At 33.2% G+C, this 25,474-nt stretch overlaps 1 protein-coding gene across 2 annotated transcripts in view; it reads right to left on the bottom strand.

Annotated features, from left to right (window-relative positions):
- The window catches only part of NCAM2 (neural cell adhesion molecule 2), a 419,099-nt gene that overhangs the window by 105,966 nt on the left and 287,659 nt on the right, over positions 1 to 25,474 (bottom strand). For both annotated transcript variants that reach the window (XM_037161841.2, XM_037161842.2), the window contains exon 9: positions 3,085 to 3,235. In XM_037161841.2, coding sequence (XP_037017736.2) covers positions 3,085 to 3,235 — 151 coding nt within the window. The remainder of the gene's footprint in view (positions 1 to 3,084; positions 3,236 to 25,474) is intronic.

Below are 25,474 nucleotides of genomic sequence, written 5' to 3'. Positions count from 1 at the left end.
ATCTTGGAGGAGAACGAAAACTAGTTTCTCCCTTATTATTTTTTCTCAGATGGCTTTGTCTATGGGGCTGGCTCTAGTTGAGGAGCTTCAAATTCATTGTGGAACTAAAGTGTGTTCATAAGTAGAGAGGTACCTTGGAAAGAAGCCAAACACAGGTTGAATATGGAGGCAAAAGCAGAGAGGAGTCAGGGAGGGAGAGCCATCACTGTGTGCATAAAACCACAGAAATCCCAGCCTAAGCTGTGCCATTTGCATGCACAGGACAGATACAGTCTTGCACAGCAAATACTTCAGGAGTCAAATGAGATTTGAATCACTGCTGGCAACACAGAACTTAGGGGTGATTACCTGCTTAAAAACACTTTTTCCAGATGGTTGTCAAATTACCCAGACTCTTCACAACATAATATTTACAGTATTCAGGACAGAATGCAACAGTTCCTGACATTTAATGAGCCAGGAGAATATGACCAATTCCAATGGAAAGGATAATAAACCTATACAACTCCCAAGTTGGCTCTAATATTTCACCTTAAGAATTTTTGAACAGTGTGGTCAAGAAGGAGGCATAGGTAGACATGCTTCGCCTCATTGCATAACCATAAGAAGGAATAAAACTAACTTAAAAAGTAAAAACACCCAGAACTGCCAAAAAATCACCCAGAAAAACACCCAAACCTGTACAGAAGCCCTGCAGCCAAGGGTTTAAAGAAGCTATATGCATCCAGATGAGTAGCAGGGATGGAGATGGGGAGTCCAGGCAGAGAGGACAAGATGTGGCTCAAAAAAATGAGGAGAATTTAAGAAGACTCTGTGATATCTCCAAAAGGGCCCACATCCAAATCATAGGGTTGCCAGAAGGAGAAGAGGAACAGCAAGAAATTGAAAATTTATTTAGAGAGCTTCCCTGATTTGGCAAAGGAAATACACATACAAGTCCAGGTAGCTCAGAGAATCCCAGACAAGTTAGACCCAAAGAGGGCCATACCAAGACACATCATTAGTAAATTGTCAAAGCTTAAAGATAAAGACAGAATCTTATAAGCAGCAAGAAAAAGGCACAGAGTTACCTACAAAGGAGTTCCCATAAGACTGTCAGCTGATTTCTCAAGAGAAACTTTGCAGGCAAGAAGGGCCTGGCAAGAAGTATTCAAAGTGATGAAAAGCACGGACCTACAACCAAGATTGCTCTATCCAGCAAAGCTGTCATTTAGAATGGAAGGACACTTAGCATAATACTCTCCAGTTCCAATACATAGGGCAGGGGAGAGTAATGGTGGAAAAATGGGGACAACTGTAATTGAACAACAGTAACACACACACACACACACACACACACACACACACACACGAATGGAAGGACAGACAAAGTGCTTCCCAGACAGGGTAAAGCTAAAGGAGTTCATCATTTCCAAGCCCTTATTATATGAAATGTTAATGGCTCTTAAAAAAAGATCAAAACTATTAACATTAAACTCTAAACAACTGAATCTAACAAACAAAAACAAAAACAATCTAAGCAAACAACTAGAACAGGAATAAAATCATAGATATGGAGATTATTTGGAGGGTTATCAGCTAGGAGGGAGAATGTGGAAAAAGGCATCGAGATTTAAGGTATATGCTTATGTCACAGTTATAGACTGGGGGATGTTAAGAACAGTATAGGCAATGGGGAAGCCAAAGTATTTACATGCATGACCCAGAGACATGAACTAAGGACAGGGGTCACTGGAGGGAAGTGGAGTACTGGGCAGAATTTGGCAAAGGAGATAATTTGGATAACTGTAATAACATAATCCATAAAACATACTTAAAAGAATGTATAAACAAAGAGATAAGAAAATCTAAGATATACAGAAAAAATGAAAATGATAAAGTTAAAGCCAAAATCAACCAACTAGAAAACAGATATATAATAGAGAATATAAATTAGTAAGGGCAAAAACTAATGTTTGCAAAGAATAGCATTAGTAAATCTTTAGCTAGGGAAGTATTTTCAATAAACAGTGTTAAATGGTTTATGTGTGTGTGTGTGTGTGTGTGTTTGTGTGTGTGTGTGTATGGAAAGATAATATATACAGACTATAAAAAATACACTCAAAATGGATCATTGACTTTAATGCAAAATTGAAATCAACAGAACATTAAAAAGAAAGTTTAGACAAAAATTGCTTTTTAATTTCTTGACAAGCATGGTTTGTGAATATGTAAAATAATATGGATAGTTTGTACCCATTCTCAAGAAAATATTTGCTTTCTAGAGTTCTCAATTAGAAAATGCATCTTGTTTCACAATCAGCATCACCTTCTATTAATATTGTTACCAAAATTATCCCATAAAAACTTTTGTCAATAAGAGTCTCTTATACATTCCCACTGAGGCAGCTATGTCATTTTAAGTATCAGAGAACTTCCTACATTGATGATTTCTGGGTATTTATTGAGGATAATGTTAAATTTCTTCCTTTTTAAAGGATATGTATACTAAATTATTCTAAAATCACATGCAAAGGCTCAAGGGGTTCTGTGTAGGTTCCTTTTACACTGCCCAAATTTCAGTTATAAAATTTTGCATAATTATTTAACAACTCTCTTGGTCATCATCCTCACTTTTAGATAATAGACACTTTTTTAATAAAAATATAAGTATTGACACATTCAACCATTTTAAAAAGTACTGTATCTTATGAGAATGTAAAATAATTAAACACCTTGAATACGAAATGAAAACTTACTTAGAAATCTAAGAAAATATTGACCAATTACTGACCACAAATAATGCACATTAATAATATAGTTGAATTGATATTGTGTTTCGGGTTTAGCGTTGCAAAAAACAAACACAATATTTAGGTATAATAGTACAAAGACCATTAAGTATATACAGCACTGTTCAATGTCCCATAACATCCACTAGATGTCTCCAATAACTGACTTTGAGCAACTACTTTCTTTCTAAAGCTGTGCATTAAATACTGAAACACAAACCACACAGGTATTTTGATCTTCCTGTGACAATTAGTATTTTTCTAAGCAGAAAAAGTAATTTTAACACACATGCAAAATGAAAAAAAAACTTACATTCAATATCCAGGTACATGCTCTTTTGGTGCCCTCCGATTCTGCTTGCAGCTTCACAGTCATACCTCCCAGAATCGGACAACTTCACATCTCGAATGTGCAGAGAAGAGCTTCCACGCTGCCCTTTGACTTCAATACGGCCGTCTGCGCTCTGTTGACGTGGAGTCAGGAAAAAGAGAGGTTTTATGCTTTTGTGTGAAATGAGGACCAGGCACCTGGAGTTTATGATGTGCATGGTAAACAAAATAAGCTTTTACATTTATTTATTTTTTCCAAATGGGAATGTGTCTATATTTATGATTTACATTTACTTGCTTACCCATATTATCTGTCCACTAGCTTAAAGGGAAATTGACATGTGGTAAAAACGTAAACAAAGGTTTTATCAACCTCTTTTATTGAGTATGCTCTTGGTTTTATAAAAAGCTTCCATGTTCTTCCAGGAAAGGTTTTGTTGGCTTCCAATTATGTTCCTTGTGCACATACCAAAATAAGAACAGTGCTTTCCAATTCTGCCTAAAACCTACCAATCGAAATAATATCCATGTATCATATCACTTTAGTTGTATATTTGCTTAGTAAAGAAAATGCATTGAGGTTTATGAAAATTAAAGCCTTAAGGAATTTATAGTTTTTATTCTTAAATAAATACAACAGCACTGTTCATAAGCATAATTAGTACCAGATGCAGATAAATTATTAAAACACAGAACAAACTTATTCTTAGGAAGTCAATGGAAACTATATAAAGATGATTAATTACTTACTCTATGAATATTGACTCAAATAAAGAAAGTGCTTATAATCCAATAGTCTATAGATTATATTTCAAAGAAGAATTCTTGTGTGCAACAAACTTAGCCTACCTAGAATTACTTTCCTAAATCACCTAAATGCTCATTTTATAGTGCACATATTAAACCAGAGATAATTTATTAATTAAATTTTACATCATACCATCAGAAAATATACTGAACTATTAGCATTTTATAATTTATTTGAAATGTACTTTACTATTATTGAACCAATTATTTTCAATATTTGAGGTTTGAGTATCTCATAAATATTTTATGGCATATGTGTATTTTGAAATATGTATGTTGTTATGTAATAATATAATAGTTGTTTAATTTTGTATATGACTGAAGTTCAATTAAGTTTTAACACATTTGTGTACATTGTATTATTAAAAATTGATGTTTAATCATTTTCTTTATTAATATAAGAAAAACTGTTTTAAAGCTCTTTTTCATACATAAAGTTGATTGGGTCATAATATGATTCTTTTTTGCTGTTTAATTTTATATGGGCATTCAATTATTATATAATCATAATTTATTATTATCAAAAAAGTCTTTAAAAATCAAAAAACAAAAACATACTAAGGACACATTATGCAACTTAGGTCAAAATTTCTAGGCCAGGTGCATGTTCCCCACTTGAGCAAGGCTAAAAAAAAAAGTACGTGGCTTTCAAGCAGAAGGACATTCTCTTCTGCCAATTTTTAATACGCCAAGTCCATTTAGTTAATTGAGAGAAAAAAAAGCAAAAATCCACAAAAGTTCAATTCTGAATGAGTAAACCCAAAAGTAAAATGGCCAATTTGTTATACAAGTAACTAAGTTTCAATAATCACTCAGCTATTCTTTGGTCCTTACCTCATTGTGATTTTGTCCATCACCAGACCGTAATGAATCCTCCATCCTTCCTTTTGAACTGACTCCCTTTTAGGGGAGGGCAAAAGGCTTTCGGAAACCCACATTCTGGTTTTCTCTATTTCACATCTTTGGCTACTCTTTGGTCTCAGTCTCAGTCCCCTCTCTCCCTGAAGTCCCCTATATTCTGTCCTGTAGTCTGTTCTCTGTTCTATTAATATTCTCTGCTCAGTCCACATGTACACAGGTGATCTTTCGTCACTCTTTCTCTAGCCAGCATCTCTTGTTCCCTGCAGCTTTGGGACCAGTTATCTCACTTGCAGGACTTGTCCCTTTGGTGTGTAACACAATCTGGCATGTGCAGACTTGAACATATCACCTTCTCACCCACCATCACCTGATTTCTCTGCCTTGTCTTTCTATCCATGAATAATACTAATTGTTTTCAGAGTCCCATGCTATACCTGTTTGGGTTAGTTTCTGAATCTTTATCTAGTTAAATTCTTAATTATGAGAAATCACAATTTATCTTGTTCTACTTTATCATATCCAATTTTCAGCAATTGTGTCTTGTAGACCTATCTGTTTTTTGCTTTTCCCATTTACAGCCTCCATAGTGCTGCTGAGTTGAAATGATATTGACAGGCGTCTCAGGATTTCAGAGAGAACAATCACAATGAGGCTGAATGTGACCGAAAAAGACTCCCTGACTCTGCAAAAGTCATCAACATTATGCGATTTCCTGTGTTTCTCTAGCAAAAAAACCATTCCAGCTGCAGAAATTATTCCTTGTGAAGCTAAGAATATGTTTTTAAAAGGAAACTTTTAATTCTCATAACGACTTTATGAAGGTTTTACATCCTCTGAGCTGCATAATCACAAATAACATTGTATTCCCTTCTGAATAAAGCTTCTGCCCCTCAGCCTGACGTTTAAGGGCTTCCATATGGCATCACTTTGCTGTCTAAGCACACTTTACAATTTGGTTCCCATTAATTTGAATTACTTGTACTGTCATGAATATCCTGTGATTTCCATAAGCATCCTTCACTGAAAACTTGTCTGAAATAATCCCCCATATCTCTTCCACATTGAACTAGCAAGATTCCATCATCATTCCTTTAACTTCTCTGGCCAAAAAAAAAAAAACAATTTATATTCAAAATGGTTCCTGGTTGACTACATTATATAATTATTATATATTTTATACATTTATTCCACATTATAGCTATTGTATATACTTAATCATCTGTTATTTATAATGATTACTTTGAATTTTGCACTTTTCTTGGGACACATTGCCTTTTTCAGTTTTATTGAATATTCACTTGTAGGGTAAAATATTGTGGTTCAATAAGTATGAGAATTTTGTGGTACTTGCTGTGAAAGTCACTTGGACCAGTGCTGAGGACAAAACCATTGTATTTTAATATAATAAAGTAAATGGTGAAGTTATGGTGAAATTTACATATACTTTGAGAAAAGAAAATGTAATAATCTTAAGTTATTATTTGCTATGGGTTAAAACCCAACTTATCATCTTTATTAGAATGTGACAAATTACCATATTAAAAGCAAATTCTTCATTTTTCCATTCAGAAATAATATTATTCTTTTGCAGTATTGAAAGGTAAATTCAACTCCCTTGAAAAGTGAACAGGTTCTCTTGTTGTAAATGATAGGTTTTTAACTTGAAAAAAACTATCATTCTATTAGTAAACAAAAAATGTTGCTATTTAAACATTATTAATTAATCTATAATTAACAGAAATTCTAGAAGAATGGAATTTCTTTAGGAAAAAGTGTGACTCCCCAGGCAATTGTAAGTCATTTTCAGACATGGCGGTGGCTTTATAATAACGCACAACATGCATTAGACTCAAATATTTCCACTAGAAGACCGAAGTCATTGCTGCTCATATTTGACATCTCAAAGGACATCTCTTTGCGCTACAAAAATGCATTACATATTTCTGAAAGAAAATTCATTTATATATTGGCTTTGATTCACCACCTACTAAAATTCATTTATGGCACCTGACATTTTATTGGGACAGGTTAATGGACATGTTAGCTGTCCGTCCAGTATTATCAAGTTTGATCCCACCATTAGTGAGATGATTAAAAAGTAAAGTCTCTGAATATACATGATTATTCCAATTCTTTACAGAGAGGAGCTCTCTGAAATTTGATTTGGGCTATATCCTTTGCTTTTCCAGAAATTCAGTTTAAGAACTGCTTATTTGAACAGTATTTTGATATTTGTATGAAATAACTGCTTATAGGTTACTGTCCTTTCAATCATCCATGAATCAAATAACTGTGATAACTATCTTTTTCAGTTTAGTGCCAATGTGAATAGTTTGTCGTCAATTTAAATTGTTGGACATTTAAATGACATAATGAATCATGCTTACAGGTCACACTATTTTTGTAACCTTACATTACTAGAATGTATTGCCAAATTTAGAATCCAGTTGTAGTACACAACAACATACCTTGCTACTTGAAGTAGCAAGTATACCCAATCTTTCTTCTTCCTTACACTCATTACTTTGACCCTTCTTGAAGTCATTGTCTCCTGTTGGCATTTTTTAAAGAAATGTGGATCATATCACTTAGTTACTCAACAAGTTTTTCATGCAATTATTCCACAGTAAGCATCAAGGAAGGCCCTGGGGATACATGCTGAGCAAAACAGAATAATTTCTACCCTTAGTGGACTTAAAGGGTAACAGAAAAGACACAGATATTAATTTTAAAATATACTACAAATAAAGTGAAAAGCACTGTGTAAGAACAAAACAGTTTCATTTTGGAGGTAAGTGGAGGTGTGAGGTGGAGTCACAGGTACACTCCCTGGTAAACTGAAGTGTGGGTTGAGATTTGAAAAGGGCGAAAGAAAGGTGGTGTTGTACAGAAATGGAGCACATTTCCCCAGAAGGCACAAAAAAAAGAAAGGAGGGAAGCCAGCAGGTGCACAGGTGAGAGAGCATGTGGGATCTCCTGATGCTGGGTGGGTAAATGGAGAATGCTTGCAGAACCCAGGACAAATGCACACACACACACAAATCACACACCTGCATTACATATTCTGTGTGCCTTTTCATAATGACATTAAATCTGTACTGAATGTAAATTAAATTTAATTTCAAATACTTGATGGTGGCATCTAAGAATAACTGCTAAATATGTAAACAAGAAAACAGATGCTCTCTAAAGGTTATGGCATTAATTTGCTCCAATGAAGATCTCAAAAGTGTGTTACTATTGTGTTGCGTCGACTAATTTCTGAATGAATTTTAAATAGAAACATCATTTCTTCCTTATAATATTTATATATTTATTCGTAGCCTCAGTTTCTCTTTCCTCTGAGCTTGATCCCAACTTCCTAATTTTCTTTTTATTTTGATTTCATAAACTGAACTTTTGTATTGGATTGGCCAAAAAGTCTGAATTTTTTTCCCATAAAATAAAAGACACATTTCTCATTTTTACCAATAACTTTATTTATTTGTATCTTTTGAATATGTCAGCTGTCTCCTATTATTGGCTCCTACTGGGGAGAGTCCAGGAGTGCTGCTAAACATCTTCCAATGCATAAGACAACCCCATAGCAAAGAATTATTGGGCCAAAATGTCAATAGTAGCAAGAAACTTCACAAAATACTTTTGACATGTTTGGTCAGTCACAGCACCTTCTCCATAACTACACAAATCTTTTTTGTGTGTTTCTGTTACATTTTTACCTCTCCTGAAATAATAAAACATATTATACCAAAAATGTTGCATATTTTCTTCCATTTTCATCATTAAAATGACTGTACAAAATTTCTCCAATTTTGATAATTTTTTAAATGCATGCTAATATGACAGCTGTTGCAAGAAAATCTAAGAAAATTGTTTTTAATGAAGTTAAAAACAACTAAAGGCTACTATATCCATTGTATGAAAAAAAACTAAACAAATATTTTGGTCAACCTAGTTCAATTACCCTTCTTCTTAGTGTAAATTGATACCACTTTGCAATTTACCACCAATTTGCAATCCCACCAACAGTGCACACGGGTTCCCTTTTCCCCACAGCCTCACCAACACCTGTCTGGCAGGTGCAAGGTGGTATCTCATTGTGGTTTTAATTTCCATTTCTCTGATGATTAGTGACATTGAACATCTTTTCATATATCTGCTTGCCATCTATATGTCCTGTTTGGATAAGTGCTTCCTCAGGTCTTCTGCTCACTTATTAATTAGATCATGGTTTTTGGGGGGTATAGAGTTGCATGAATTCTTTATAAATTTTGGATATTAAGACCTTGTTGGATGTGTCATTGGCAGATATATTTTTCCAATCACTGGGTTATGTTTTCAATCTGTTCATGATTTCTTTTGTGTGCAAAAAACGTTATAACTTGATACAGTCCCATTCGTTTTTCTTTTATTTTTCTTGCCGAAGAAGATACATCATAAAAAATAGTGCAAAGAGAAATATCAGAGATTTCAATGCCTATGTACCTATGTTTTCTTCTACATGTTTTAGCCAAGTCCCTGTCAATAGATTAGTAAATAAAAAGAGAGCATACATATATACAATGAAATATTATTTGGTCATATAAAAGAATGAGATATTACCATTTGTGATAGCATGGTGGGACTTGAGTATATTTTGGTAAGTGAAACTAAGTCAGACAGAGAAAGGCAAATGCTATGTAATTTCACTTACATGTAGAATCTAAGGAACAAAATAAACAAACCAAATTGAATCAGACTCATAGACTCAGAGAACTGCCTGATGGTTGTCAGTGAGGGGGTTTGGAGGGATGGGTGCAAAAGGGGAAGGGATTAAGAAGGACAAAACAGTAGTTACATAATAGTCATGGGATGTGAAGTACAGTACAGGCAATGTAGTCGGTGATAATGTAATAACTATGCGCAATGCCAGGTGAGTACGTGAAATATCAGGGGACTACCTTATAAAACATGTGATTGTCTAACTACTATGTAACTAAAACAGATTAATATGCTTCCAACTAAAACAAAACCAATATTTAATGTAAATTGCAATTGAAAAATAAAGTCAAAAATCTTCTTTAGCAAGGACTAAAGAAGAACAAGGAGATACTCAGATCCAGAAATTACATCCTATATTGAAGTAAATTTTTGTATGATGTCACATAACAATGAGAACACAAAAAGAGACCTGAAAGAATGAGATATATTATAATTCTGAAACCTTGTTCAATATCTGTGATAAGATGGTCAGATGTACTGCTATAATTTATGCCACATAATTGCATTTACCTTGTGAATATTAATATCACATCACTGAACCAGACTGATATGGAAGTAATCTCAGTAATCACTAAGAAAGCACCGAATAGACTGTTTCATGGCTTTCAACAAGCTATAGGTTAGGGTCAATGTAGTTTTTAATCCAAAATTTAAAATGCTTTGCTAACACAAAGACAGTCTACTTATTAGAAAAGGCAAAAGATTTATATGATCTGAAGAGAAACCAGAGTATAAAGATAGCCTATTAGGAAACAGATGATGTATAATATAAGAATTGGAATGGCACGATATTTGTACCAGTTGATTCAGAGTGAAACATGGGGTTTTGCTACCCTATTCCCTAGGCTTTGCTTTTGTTTCAAAATTACTTCTTACATTTTATTATGAAATTGTTAAAACATCATACCCAAGATGAGATTGATTCCTTTATCTTGTTTCTTGAATTGTAAATACATGTAGAGAGGATTAGAACCCAAATTCAAGTCTATAGTATGCTGTTGCAGTCTACTTTCAAACCTACACATTTTTGTACTGAAAGCCACTGAGACTCTTATGCATTTATTTTGCAGAGTTATCACAATGTAAGTTGTCTTATACACAGTACATTGTGTTTGTTGCTTTTCCATTGTTGTTTGTTGCTTAGAATTGCATAAGACGATGCAGGCTCAGTGATAGCTGCATAATGAATGTTATTATAATCAATAATACAGTTAGTTGATCAGTGTCTAAGCAGTATTGTGGTCTAGTTCATATTATAGACACATTATTTTTGAAAGAGAACAGACACCATATACAACAGAAAGTAGTATAACAATGTTAACTGAAATGCTTAAAAATGCCTGATATATATGTATATATGTACACATATATATGTATATATGATCACATACATATCTATGTATATATACACATATATACATATATACACATATATATTAAATGTTAACCATAGAAACTACTATTTCCCTTTAGTATGCTTTTATGTAAATCCATCTAATACATTCTATAAGAGAAAAGTACATAATATAATAAATATTTTGGGAAGATTCTTTCTTTGCTCTATTAAATGGGACAAATAAGGGCTTCATTCTGAGTCTTGTTAGGCCAGCACTTAGAGCGTGAAAAACACAGGACTGCTCAAAATTATTTCCTATCTGTTTCATTTGGACAGGTTGTATTATTTTGTCTTTGAGTTCACCAATTTTTCCTCTGTATCATCTAATTTGTTATGAGTCTTATTTAATATATTTTGCTGGACTCTTTAAAATCTGTAGTATTTTTATTTAATTTGCTTTGTATCTTCCAGATGTCTCCCTATTATGCTCATGCTTTCTTCTGTCTTGTAGTGCATATGCAGTACGTGTAAAAAATAGATCAAGTTCATGGCCCTGTGTTTTAGGGCTATGGTCTGTGTCATGGATGGCTGCTTCTATTGGTTGACTGATGTGCCTCTCCTTACTACGGACTATATTTTTGTGTACATTGCATTTTTGTAATTTTTTATTGTATGGTAGACTTTCGATTTATATATTTTGAGTCCTGTCCTTTTTTATTCCTTAAATGTGTTCGGTCACTTCTCTGAGAAAAACGATAAATTAATTTAAAACAGTTTTATTCTTTTGAGGATTTTAAATGGTTAGGATTAATATTCAGTTTATGACTAATATGGCCACACTACTAAAGCAACATTCTTTAGTATTTCTTTTTTTATTGTTATACTATTAGAGTTGACCCAATTTTTCCCCTTTGCCCTCCTCCAACCAGCCCATTCCCTGGTTTCAAAGTTAATCCCCACACTGTTGTCCACGTCCAAGGGTCATTCATACATGTTCTTTGACTAGTCCTTTCCCTTTCTTTCCACCATAATCCTCTTCCCCTTCCTGTCTGGCCACCGTCAGGCATCTCTACATTTCTGGTTCTATTTTGCTCATTAGTTTATTTTGTTCATTAGTTCTTATAAGTGGGATCATATGGTATTTGATATACACAGTGACTTTAAATGATGACAATGATTAGTGAAATTTATGACATAATGGCAAGTGCACTGATTCTCCTGAAAGAAGAGAAACAAGTGATATGAGACCTATGATTTTCAAGCCTACTGTCTAGAGCAAGTGTTCAGACTGTAGCACATGAATGAAGTTTCTGTGCATAGAAAGAACAGTGTTTTTATTTTCCCCTATGGTTGTGGATAGTTTCCTTAAATCTGTATACTTATCAGTACTGAGCTGACAACTCATGGGGAAAATGCGGAAGATTCCTGGAGCTCTCACGCTTAGAATTTTTCTGGTCTCAACCAAGCTCTTACTCCTCCCAGACCCCCATCCTGGGAACCGTGGCGTCCTTAGTCACTCAAACTAACAACACTGCTTCCTCAACTACAGGAGATGAACAGAAACATCATTCATGTGCTGCAGTGTGAAAACTTTCTCTAGACAGTGGCCTTGAGCAATCACAGGCTTCACATCACCTGTTTCTCTTCTTTCAGGGATCAATGCACTGTCATTATGTCCTAAATCTTGCTGTCGTTGACATTGTTTAAAGTCAGAGTGGCTATCTAGCCTCATTTATCCATTATGCCTGGAAAGAGAAGTTCTAACAAGTATTTTAAATTGTCACTAGTTCCGCTCTTAAAATAAGAAAAAAACAACATATTTATCATGTAGTGGCTGGCTTTTTTCACAGATATGAGAGCACTTATACTATACCACACATCGTTATTGAATAGTAGCACCTGATTCAGGCTGATACCACAAAGTAGAAAAGTAGCTGCTGATGTGTATGTATGACTTTTCTTCATTTTAAACATCCTATCATGCCAAATACATATTCAAACATTACCATCACTATATATATGTGTGTGTGTATATAAGAATATATGTATGTATATTTTATATAATTGTTTATTATTATTGTCATATGTGGTCATATTATTATAGCAAACACATGCTCCTTATTGAATACTGAGTTATGCTGAATGAATTACATACTTTATTTTGATTCCACATAACTACACATTGGGTGGGAGGTTTAAGGAGACAAAAAGCCTCAGTATTTTATCCTTAAGTTATCTCACAGTCTGACTTATATATAATAATCATGGTTAGTTTAAATGAAAGCAGTCTTTATTTATTGTAAATGTTTTATATAAAACATGAACATAAACACCAAAAACTACTCACCATACACCAAAATACCAAAGTCACAAGTTTCAAATAACTGTATCACACATATGAAGAAGCAACCTATCTCTAATAGATGACTGTAATTAAAACTGTGTACAACAAATATATAATCTCTACTGAGCAGCTGTTGTTTGGTTTTGGTTTTGAATTTGTTTTGTTTTGTTGCAAATAAAGCAACTGTCGATTTAGATAAATTAAAACAAAGATTGTATATACAAACCAAGCTTTTTATAATCATTAGAAGTCTTAAATCAAATAAGGAACTCTTCGAAAATGATCTAAAGGTTATTAAGATAATAAAATATTACATAGGAGAGAGTTAGAAAAGATGACTAAATTTTCTTAACCAAAAACTCTACATTTTCTTAAAACTGTTCCCAAGTATGAGATAAAAGAAACAATGCTACAACTGTAAACCATAAAAAAAGAGAATATACACAGTGGACTTCATCAAAAACGTTAAGAAAAAGCATGCTATATAAAAAATTATGAATCAGACAAGTCTGTAATCAATCTTTTCAGTGACATATCAGTTATTAGAAGATGAGAAAGATATGACCATTGTGATTAAAGGAAGTCAGGTGGAGATAAAGACCCAGAAAGCAGAAGTGATATAGAAGACTATAATACCTTTGGTATAAGACCTAAAAATGGTAAGAAATGGTCTCATCAGGATTCTAATTGTGCTGCAATATGCTGATAATAATAAGGGTTGATAAGTATCATACAGTGCAGATTGTTGTAAATTTTATGAGAAGATATTTTAAAAATATGGTATTAGTAGATACATATGCAATATGCCACCTCAAAGTGTCAATCAGAACAACAACAAATACCAAATGATTTCACTCGTATGTGGAATCTAATGAACAAATTGAGCCAACAGGCCAAATAAACTCATAGAGAGCAAGACAGCTGTGGGGAAGAGGGGAGGGATTGTGCAAAAAGGAAAAGGAATTCATGGACACGGACAACAGTGTGTTCATTGCAGGGAGTCAGGGAGAGGAGTAAAGGGGGTTAAATGATAATGCCAGAAAATACAATAAAAAAGCTCGTAAAAAAGCCAGCCATGCATGTTTCCTGTAATACAGGAAATGGTAGATAAAGCCACAGCAAACCTCCAACCCTTTTGCCATGGCACATATAGGAAAGCTGTGTAATTCTATTGCTTACCAACCATTTCTTCCACACAACTTGTCTGTGAGAGCCACTTAATTATCATCGTTCCTATCATTTGGTTGCAAAGGTGATTTTAATTTATGAGCAAACACATTATTAATTCACTAAGCTATCAAAGGATTACATCGGTTTATTCAAGTTATTATTGGATATGCTATTCTTACATTAGTGTTATGTGTTTTTGTTTCAAGTTTTGTCCCCATGTTATTATAGGCCCTACAACTCTGTTGGACACAGTGAACTTGAGGATTAAATGCAAATATCCATGTAGCAAATCAACTCTGGTGTTTTATTTTCTTTACATAGTTTACATTCTTAACTGGCTTCAGATACTGTAATAAAAAAACACAGTGGCCTAAAGTGTGTTTTTAGTTTACCTAATGAATTCAACAATTAACTTCACCAAACTCATAGCTAGAAACTGTGAAGAATCAAGTCTACCATATAAATGTCTGTTTGGCAGCCAAAGACTGTCTCAGCAAATTAAAATGTAACTGGAAATGGCCTCAGTACACAAAAGATCTGTGGTAGTTTTTGCTACATTTAGGACTTACAATGTGTAGTGAGTGCTCTAGGTGAATTGATCATACACACCTTGGTAAAGCCTGCAGTGCTCAAGGACTGATGGAGGAAATGTGAAGTCTGATTTGGCTGAAATAAATTGACCTGAATGGTAGGATATGAGGAAAAAGTGGTGGCCATGAGGGATAGGAAGGGTGGCCTATCATGTAGACTATGTAGGGAAATAATAGAAAGGGTTTCATAAAATTATGAACTACTCTCACATCTTACAAACAGGATAACAGTGTCTTGTAAAAGAAAATTCTCACAATTGATTTAAAAATAAAGTCTATTAATATTTTTAAAAGAATGACACCTATATTTTAAAACATTTCCAGAATTCTCCCCAAAGTAGTTTTTATAAGGGCATGTTATATTTATGACTAGACTTCTTCTCATTGTTATTCAAGCTGTGGTCCAAAAAAGAAACTTCAGATAGTTGTAAATGATTGAAAACCCACCTCCCACCGCTTCCAGAAGCGTTCAGGAAGATTTTCAACTTGCCTAATTGTATTCAACCACCTACATCAGATGGGTAATTGAAGGATCCACTTTGCCTACTGCCCAGCAGGGACCTATATATTGCTGAGAGTACTAGTATGAAAAAATGCATGAGCTAGACCTTAAAAATGTCATTCAAATACAAAGCCCTTCAGAAAAAAAATTACCTTTGGAAAGAAAAAATACATAGGCATTGAAATCTATAGGTGCCAGGAGTAGGCTTTAGCATTCTTCTTTACATTCAGAAATTAACATTTTTTCTCATGTAAATATATTACTAAAGTAATCTCAGTTTTTCTTATAATTGAGTTAAATGGAAAAGGTATACAGAAAAAGGATATTGGAAGCACACTGTTTCACTATATTAGATTATTAGAAAATCATGAACTGAAAAATGAGTAAGAAGCTGAATTTTAAAAGACTTTGGCATCAGAATAAAAACTGTATCTTAAAATGTATGATTACCTACTGAGTCAACAGAGAGATTTGTTGAATAAAAAAACGTTAAAGCTTGATGAAGACTTATTTTATAAATAATGGAACTTTACTTCTGAAAGATACGACAATTTGCCTGATATCAGAAAGGAAGTAAATGACAATCTAGGTTTTGAAAAAAAAAAACAATCCTTATTACAACTACTGCATAATATTATGCTACCAAACTCTATTTTCATGAACTAGAAAAAAAACAGAGATGGCATGATTAGGCATCCACAGGCTATAAAAATGGATTTCTCTTATGTACTTACTCTATGTACAGATATAGAGAATATCAAGATGATCTTTGGTTTTCTGAATAAAAATTCCATGCCTGGTAAGTGTGTTGGTATGTTTTCACAGTCAAGTATGTGGGTAGCTTTGAGATGGAAGAAATATAGTATTGAAGGGTAATTTCAAACACAGAGGATCTTTACAAGGTCTACACACAAGAACTATTTCTGGGAATTTACAAAATAAAACCCAGGTCTTTATAATTTGCTCAAAAATTTACTACATCAGAGCGCCCAGGGGCCAAGCTCAGTCAGAGCTCTAAGAGTGAGGCTCAGTCAGGTGTATATGTACATAGCTCCTTCTGTGATTCTGATGTGTAACCCTGGTTCAGTGTGAGTCCCCTGATGAGTAACTCAAACATCTACATTCGTAGAGAGGCAGAATCTCATGGTACTAAAGATTACTCAAGATTCCCTAGTGCACATCACATCAAATGAAAAGATTTTCCTTCAGACACTGATGATCTTGCAAATCATGTTAGAAAAATTCAATGGACTGAAATTCTCTCCTTCGAGATTTAAAACATTCCATTTTCTATAATTCCTGATTCTTGGAATGGGTAAATTCCGCTCTTGTCACACTATTGCCCATATTAAGCACTATGTCTAGTTTAACTGTACATATAACTGTCTTTAAAATATGCATACATATCATTACATTTTTCCGTAAAACATTTTACTGATTTTATTTTTTTTTACACATTGTAGTTCTTTCCTTGACTTCTGTTCTTGTAGTATATGTGGTATGTGCTAATGAGCCTTAGAATCAGGCACTGAAATTTTCCCATAATTGAATCCCAGAAAGCAACTTCACGGCTTGGTAAAGAGGTAAAAATAAAACTCCTCATAGAAGTAATAAAAATGCAGCTGTAAAAGTTGCCCCAAAGTATAAGTACTTAAAAAGCTGTATAAAAATGCTAACAGGCTGTCCTCCATTCTTAAAAATTTAATCTCAAAAAAATTTTTAAAAAAAAATTTTTTTTTTTTTTTAAAATAGGGAAGACAATTTTTTGGTTTTAAAATAAAAGGTTTTTTTTTGGGATGGCTATAAATATGCCATCAAACTTTACTTTTTAATTTGCTGGAGATTTTATAATAGAGTGCAAATACTTGAAACTTTGCAGACTCTTTTTAAATCAATAATTGAGACTTTCTTGATCTCATTTTGGTAATTTCTGTTTGAGAAGAAAGAGCGGGTTGAAAAATCTTAAATTTTCTGCTATAATATAAAGGTGCTGCCAATTATACCATTATGTATATTTTTAAGTTTCTTTTTTAAAATCAGAATCTAAGCAATTTTCATCAGCCTACAGCAGACTGAGAGGAGACATTCTGATGAGAGTAGTCATACACCAGTACAGAGGCACATCAGAAGAATAAGTTGAATCGGGTCTGTGATAGCACAAAAACTATGCAAAAGCCATATTTGCAGCCTTGTAAAAGTTCACTTACATATTATAAGATGATATTCTGAGTACAAAAATTACATATTTCAAAATCTCATCTTCATAAAGAGAAGACTGATGATTTTAAATATGCTTTGATTCCATTTCCCGTCTTACATTGTGTGCATCATGAAGCAGGGAACTTTTCTTTTTATTACTCTTACATTCTTTGTGCCTAGAATAGTACATGCAAGCATCACATTCCTCAATAATATTTGCTGATACAGGTCCAATGAATTTTGGCAAGTAGTGAAGAAGTGTCAGTTGCGTAAAATTCCCTCACTTAAAAGATTATTTTGCTCATTACATTTATGCATTTTATCTTTCAATAAGTCACATGTGCTTTAGGATATTAAAACATTTAATCTTCACTATATATGTATATGTACATATATATATATGACCTAAGAATTTTCAGTGAAGATTTTCATGTGATATGAAAAATTCACTTCATTATCTTTCGCTTTCCATTAAAGGAGGTTTAAGTAAATTATTTTCAAAATAACAAGTTTCTTTAGGTCCAGAATCCTACATGCAAAAACAAAAGAAGAATATCCCAGATCTGGCTAGTCTGGCTCAGTGGATTGAGTGCCAGCCTGCAAAGCAAGGGGTCACTGGTTCAATACCCAGTCAGGGCACATGCCTGGGTTGCGGGCCAGGTCCCCAGTAAGGGGGCATGTGAGAGGCAACCGCATATTAATGTTTCTCTTCCTCTTTTTCTCCCTCTCTCTAAAAATAAATAAATAAAATATTTAAAAAATATTAGCCCAGAGCATAAAGTGACATAATAATGAATGCAGTAGTATAATAATAAATATTTATATACTGAGGTATTATTTAAATTGGCATAAAATTTAAAACATCATATTTTATTCAAGTATTAATATGAAAGAACCATCTATTTTTATTTAAGCTAGAAATCCCTCTGGACTTGGTATTTTTAGGCTGCAAAAACATTTTAAGTAAGAATCATCAAGGTCATGGTACTTAAAATTGTGAAAAAATGTGTATCATTTCTATATAATTAAAACAGAAAAAAAGATCCTGGTACAATATGACTTCCATCTAAGTGTAAAAATATTAATTAGACTATTTGTAATCTGTATTAAAACTTTTTAAAATTATACATTGCAATTTAAATGCATCCAGTTGTTTGAACAAAGCAGAAAAGACAGAAAATGCTAAATTTAAATTTGAGTCTGTAAGCTTGTTACCTTTGACTCAGAAAGACACATTTATCAAATGAATGTAAAAGAACACAAAGTCCTCCAACTTTAATCATTAAGTTTTTATTGATCCAAACTCAGACCAAGGCTAGACCTTCATATTTTACTTCAGAAAAAAATAAGAAATCATTTTTGAGATTAGTCACCTGCTTTGTGTACTGGTTTTTATTGGCATCATTGTAAAAGGACCACGTGGAGTTAAGGATCAAAGTGAAATGAGTCTCTGTTATCAAATCTGTGAAGTCCTTGCCCATTTACTAATAAGGCAGCATATTTGTTTACTGGGAAGAGGTGCTGGCCCACAAGGAGGAAGAAGAGAAATGGATTCTGTCATAACCTAAATATCTTCACATGTGCTCCACTTCTCTAAACTTCATAGATAAACATGCACCATGTTAATTCAAATCATGTCTGACCCAAAAGCAGTGTTTTAGAAGTGTGGTCTGTGTACCTGTGAAGGTGTACATGCCAGGTTTAGGTGTTATTTTTAAAATCAATTTTTATTTCACAGTTTTATATTGATTTGAATGTGCAGTTAAAAATATAATGTATAATCATACTTTTGATTTCACTGATATTTTTGTTTAGGATAATAATAATGAAAAAATAGTGTAATTTAAAGAAAAAATTGGTTTATAACATTCTAGAAGGCAGATAAGCATAGGGAAAAAAACAAAGCTGATGGCCAAATGACTGGCATTGAGGAATTCTATTTTAAAATAGTGGTAGCTATTTCTATACATTTCAAATACTTTCTATTCAGTGTAGAGTGGAGTTAATTTCTAGTGGAGGTAAACTTATAATTTACTATGCAGGAAAAGTGTAGCTGGAAATAGAATTATTATAGAGTCTGTGTCTTAAGCACAGATATATGACACATGCAAAATGTCATCCACAAGATAATAGTATAAGCACTTTATTATATAAAACATTCTATTCGCATAGATGAAATTGCCAATAGTTATGTTTACCATTTTGTAAGAATTCTAGAGGCAAAAAAAATTCCCTGTAGAATTTTTTATTTTCATTTAATCTTAAAATGACAAGTAACAATATTTCTTTTTAAAAAGTTTAAAATAAACCAGTGGCATCATATGACTATAAAGTTATATTTTGAAAATTTATGAAAGATAACTGATTCCTAAGTAACCTTGTTTTGTGGACCACAGCATTTCTCTTGCTTTGTTTTTAAAATGTCCAGTTTGAGTACTTCTTGGAATGTGGAAGAGTCTATTCCAAAATCAATGTTTGTTGGTACATAATATGGGAGGTACATAAGGGCCCAAAAGGAGGCAAAAAATGACTCACTCCCTAAAAGAAAAAAATTACAGAAGATGGCAAGAAGATAGACCAGGGAGAAAGGAGGGAAGAAGAAGATGATGTAAAAATCTGTAATGTTCCTGGTCTTGATTTTGTGTCCCATAGGAAGGCAGACCAACGTTTATCATTTAAGAGTAACTCTGGAATTCTATCTTATCCAGAAGTACCCTCACATGCACTCCTTCCAGCCGTGGGAACTAATACTAAACATCCAGTGACAAGGTGAAACTCAAATGCAGAGTCCCAACACTGTCACCTTCCAAGCAGAATGTGATATATACTACAGTTACAAGATCTCAAACTTAGTGTGGTAAGATAAATTCATATCAGAGCCATTAAATTGATAGAGATTATATCACAAACCCTCATAAATAGCTATGTCAAGTAAGAACCATCCATGGCAACTATAAGAATATTCTACTTTATTTGTAGATGATATCACTAATACATTACATATGGCTATGCTCACTGAAATTTTAGTTTGGTTCTTTTTTGACAATGGATGTTGACATGAAATTAATACAATTGTTTTCTCATAAAAAACATCTAAAGACTGAAAACTTCCAAAGACAAAAGAAAATGACATTTTTTTAATTGTTCAATTTCTATCTGAGAAAATTATTATTGTCTTTCATTTTATCTTAAGAAACTTTTCCCAGGTAGGTCTTACTCCTGCCCAGATTTGGACATACAGAAACTAAAATGAGATATGAGAAGTCATATGGGAAATAATACACCAAAGTGAGGCAGTTAGGATTAAATACTGACCTGTGCAACGTCTGATGAGTTTCTGAAACTAATCTATCAATGCCTATAATATGTTTATTAGTTCTAGATAAAGAAAAGAAAGGAAGAGAGAGAGAGAGAGCCACTGATCTGTTGTTTCATTTATCTATGCATTCACTGGTTGATTCTCGTATGTGCCCTGACCAGGAATGAACCCACAGCCTTGGCATAGTGAGGCAAGCCATCTGAAGCCATCTGAGTTACCAAGCCAGGGCAATACCTGTAATATTACATATACTAACATCTGTTGCAAGAATGATAATAAAATTGATATAAACAAATTTATTTGTGATGGATGACAGTTGTTAATGCCAGGAACTATGTTGAGATAGTTCAGACACACAATTTTACCTAAACCTCAGATCAACTCTGTGAAGAAGCATAGTTTTATTTTTAAAATGTAGATTTTCAACGTAAAAAAACAGGTTGCTTTGTTTAAAAATTGCAAAAACAATTTACAACCTTTATTTCAAAGTTGTTGCATGTTCCATAACAAGCTTTGGTTCTTGTGTAAACTCTACTGTATACATGTAAATATTACTAAAAGTAAGTATATATCATCTATTAAATGAAAAAGCTAAGGACTTTAATTCCTATAAACAAATGTATCTTAGGATGACTTCATTCGATTGTGCTAAAATTCAACTGTCAATGTAATAGATTTTGGATAACCTCAGTAAATCAATATTTTAATGAAATATCATTTATACTTAAGTTCTCACTACAATGCATTGTCTAGCAATTTTCAATAAATGAATTATTGTTAGTGAGTAAAAACTGTGACATTTCTTTAAAAACAGAACAAAGAACAAAATAATATCCTGAAATAACAAAGAATGTTCAGAAACTATTTCTAAAGCAAGTAGATATTCTATTTTTCTTGCACATTGAATATTTTAATATTTATTTTTCACCTTTGACCAGGTGAACTGGAAAGCATATGCTGATAAATGTGTTCCTAAAAAAAAAAAGGCCATTTAAACAAATTAAATATATCATTTTAAATGTGGGTAAGATGCAATAGATTATAAATAAAACAGTTGTGAATTTAAAAAAGCTCTGTGTTTAAGCATCATATTTTTCTTGTTTCTGAGAGATATATCATGCATGTCCATTTTCTGATTTATTAACATGCAGAGTTCAATCCTTCTTCAGAACCGCCACTGCGGCAAACACCTCCATGTAAGCACATTTAAGACTCCTACTGGTATCCACTCAGCTGAGCCTTCCCAAATTCTTAAAGCACAAAATTATAAGAAAAAAATATGGCTGTTTTGTGCCACTACATTTCAGGATCATTTATTATGTAGAAAGAGTCCCAGAAGATAAGTTCAGATAATATGTATATTGTGCTCATCAATATGGTATAAATATAATGTTTGCTGGGCAGTAAACACTTGTCACGGGCTCCTAATATTTACTCCCTGGAAAGAGAGCTCTTCTAACAGTCCACTCCTGGACCTTCCTACTCCCTTACTTGCTCCTCCTTGGGAGATCTAGGGAGAGGACATGAGGACCCTTTTCTTAGTGACTCTCTTTTTATTTTCAGAAGGGATCTTTGAGTAGAGACTGCAGATTCTGTTGATCTCAAGCCAAGATGGTCACCTTAGAAGTGATTATGCGGAGTGGGTTACTATGCTGGGTAAGTCTGTTGAATTCTACAACTCAGCATATAGACATGCCTTTACCTATAGACTGAAGCCACATAACATTTGGCCCCATGTATTTCTTTTGTTTTATCTGGTGATTGAGAATTTAGATAAGAAAAGGGACACCATTGATTGAGACCCTCTCCTTCAAAAATATATAATGTTGAACATATTTGCTAAATACATAGTTATATTTTGTGATGGAATTATCCGTTTGAATCATATTACAATAATAATATTTCAGTCTATGACCAATACATTTAGCAATTATCAAAACTTTAACACTATATGCATGATGGGAAGTTGCATTTTGTTCTGTATTTCTCTGGCTCCTATCATGTGTCCAGAAATCTGGGAAGAGCATTTTCCTGTTGAAAGAATCAGTTATTAAATTTTATTTGACTTAGAGTAAGAAACTTGATTTCTGAAGTATGGACTAAAGACCATCCACATAACACCAACTGACGAGACGAGTTCATAAAATGTGAACCACCAGACCCTCTGCCAGGCATACTAAATGAACCTCTAGGAGTGGATTTCAGAGTTTACATACTAACAGGCTCTCCAAGTGATCTTTATGGCAAATGTAGTCTGTTACTTTTCAAGACAGCAGAAATATGACTCAATATACTCTGTGATAGTTAATGTTTAGTAAGACTTTAGGTATTAGACTCCATGGACTCTATTAACAACCACAGTTTCCTCAGAATGTGAGAAACAAGATAAACTACTTCAAAATTTATGTAATATAACAAAATTAAGTTTACTGAATTTTTATAGTATGTTGAAGACATGGATATGCATTTTACAAGATATCTTCCACCTTCTCATACAAGGAAAATAACTATTATGTCAATTTTAAAGGTGAAGAATTCATCTTAAATAGAGATCAAATAATATTGCCAAAGCTGAAACATAAATAGCACAGTCGAATTTCAACATTGGGTTTGTCTTATTTGAAAGCACAGTTCAACCATTCAGTTTCTGAATTTTGGCTGTTGAAGAAACTAGGAATGTTAAGTGAAAAAAAAAAGACTTACTGTCCAGAAAATAAAATTGGAATCTTAAAATAATATTGGAGAAATATCATGATAGTAAGTAAATACAGCAGTCTTAATTTCTTCATCCACTGGAAAAAAGTTGGTATTTGGGGAAAAACATATTTAGGTTTCTATAATGGTTTTGTAACAAAAAACAAAATAAAAATTAAAAATATGTCTTTCTTTGATGCCAATTGTTATTTCTTCACTTTCATTTCTGACTTTATTTATTTGGGTCCTTTTCTTGATGAGTCTGGTTAAATGTTTGTCAATCTTGTTTATTTTTTTCAAAGAACCAGCTCTTGGATTCATCAATCTTTTGTATCATTTTTTAAGATTTTGTTTTGTTTATTTTTGCTCTGATCTTTATTACTTCCTTCTTTCCTTCCACTCACTTTAGGCCCTGTGTTTGCTTTGCTTTTAAAGTTCCTTTAAGTGTAAAGTCAGATTGTGTATTTGAACTTTTCCTCTTTTTTAATGAGACAGGCACATAATGCAATGAATTTCCCTTTTAGGATTGCTTTCCCAATGTCCAACAAATTTTGGATTGGTGTATCCTCATTTTCATTTGTTTCAAGGTATCTTGTGATTTCTTCCTTGATCTGTTTGTTGACCTATTGATTGTTTAATAACATGTTCTTCAGATCCCATGTCTTTGCATGTTTTTCAGTGTTCTTCTAGTGACTTATTTTTAGTGTCATAGAATCATGGGCAGAGCATCTTCTGATGCAGGACATGAGTTCAATCTTCTTAAATTTATTGAGAAGAAATACAAAGAATATGACAAAGAAATACAACAGATTGTAAGAACATATTATGAACAACTTATGCTAACAACCTGGATAAACTGGACGAGATGGATAAATCCCTAGAAACATACAATCTTCCAAAACTAAACCAGGAAGAATAAAAGAATCTGAATACACATATTGCACCTAGTGAAATTAAAGCAGTAATAAAAAAACCCACAACAAACAAAGCCCTGGACTGGATGGCCTCACAGGTGCATTTTACCAAACAGTTCAAGAAGTAATACCTCCTTTTCTCAAACTGTTTCATAAAATTCAAGAGGAGGGAAGTTTCCCAAACTTATTTTATAAGGCCAGTATTCTCCTACTTCCAAAGCCAGATGAAGACATTACAAAGAAAGAAAATTATACTCCAATATCCCTGAAGAACAGAGATGCCAAAATCCTCAACAAAATATTAGCTAACAGAATACAGCAATGCATCAGAAAGATCATACACCATGATCAACTGGAATTTTTATTCCAGGAACACAAGGTTGGTACAACATTCACAAATCAATAAATGTGATTCACCACATAAACCAAACGAAGGATAAAAAACACATGATCATTTCAATAGATGCAGAAAAAGTATTTCATAAAATCCAGCACCCGTTTATTATAAATACTCTCAGCAAAGTAGGATTAGAGGGAACATACCTAAACATAATAAAGGCCAAATACGGCAAACCCACTGCCAGCATCATACTCAATGGATTAAAACTATAAGTATTCCCCTTATGGTAGGGAACAAGAAGATTGGATGTCCACTTTCACCTCTCTTATTCAACATAGTACTGAAAGTTCTAGCCGCAGCAGTCTCACAAGAAGAAGAAATAAAAGGCATCCAAATTGGAAAGCAGTAAGTAAAATTGTCATTATTTGCAGATGACATAATACTATACCTAGAGAACTCCAAAGATGCCACCAAGAAAATGCTAAAACTGATACATGAATTCAGCGAGAAAGCAGGATACAAAATGACTACCCAGA

The sequence above is a fragment of the Artibeus jamaicensis genome, unplaced genomic scaffold, assembly GCF_021234435.1.
Source record: "Artibeus jamaicensis isolate MK-2021 breed Jamaican fruit bat unplaced genomic scaffold, CSHL_Jam_final scaffold_474, whole genome shotgun sequence".
Classification (NCBI taxonomy): Eukaryota; Metazoa; Chordata; class Mammalia; order Chiroptera; family Phyllostomidae; genus Artibeus; species Artibeus jamaicensis.
Note: the sequence above shows the minus strand (reverse complement) of the source record. Positions and strands in the feature narration are given on the sequence as shown.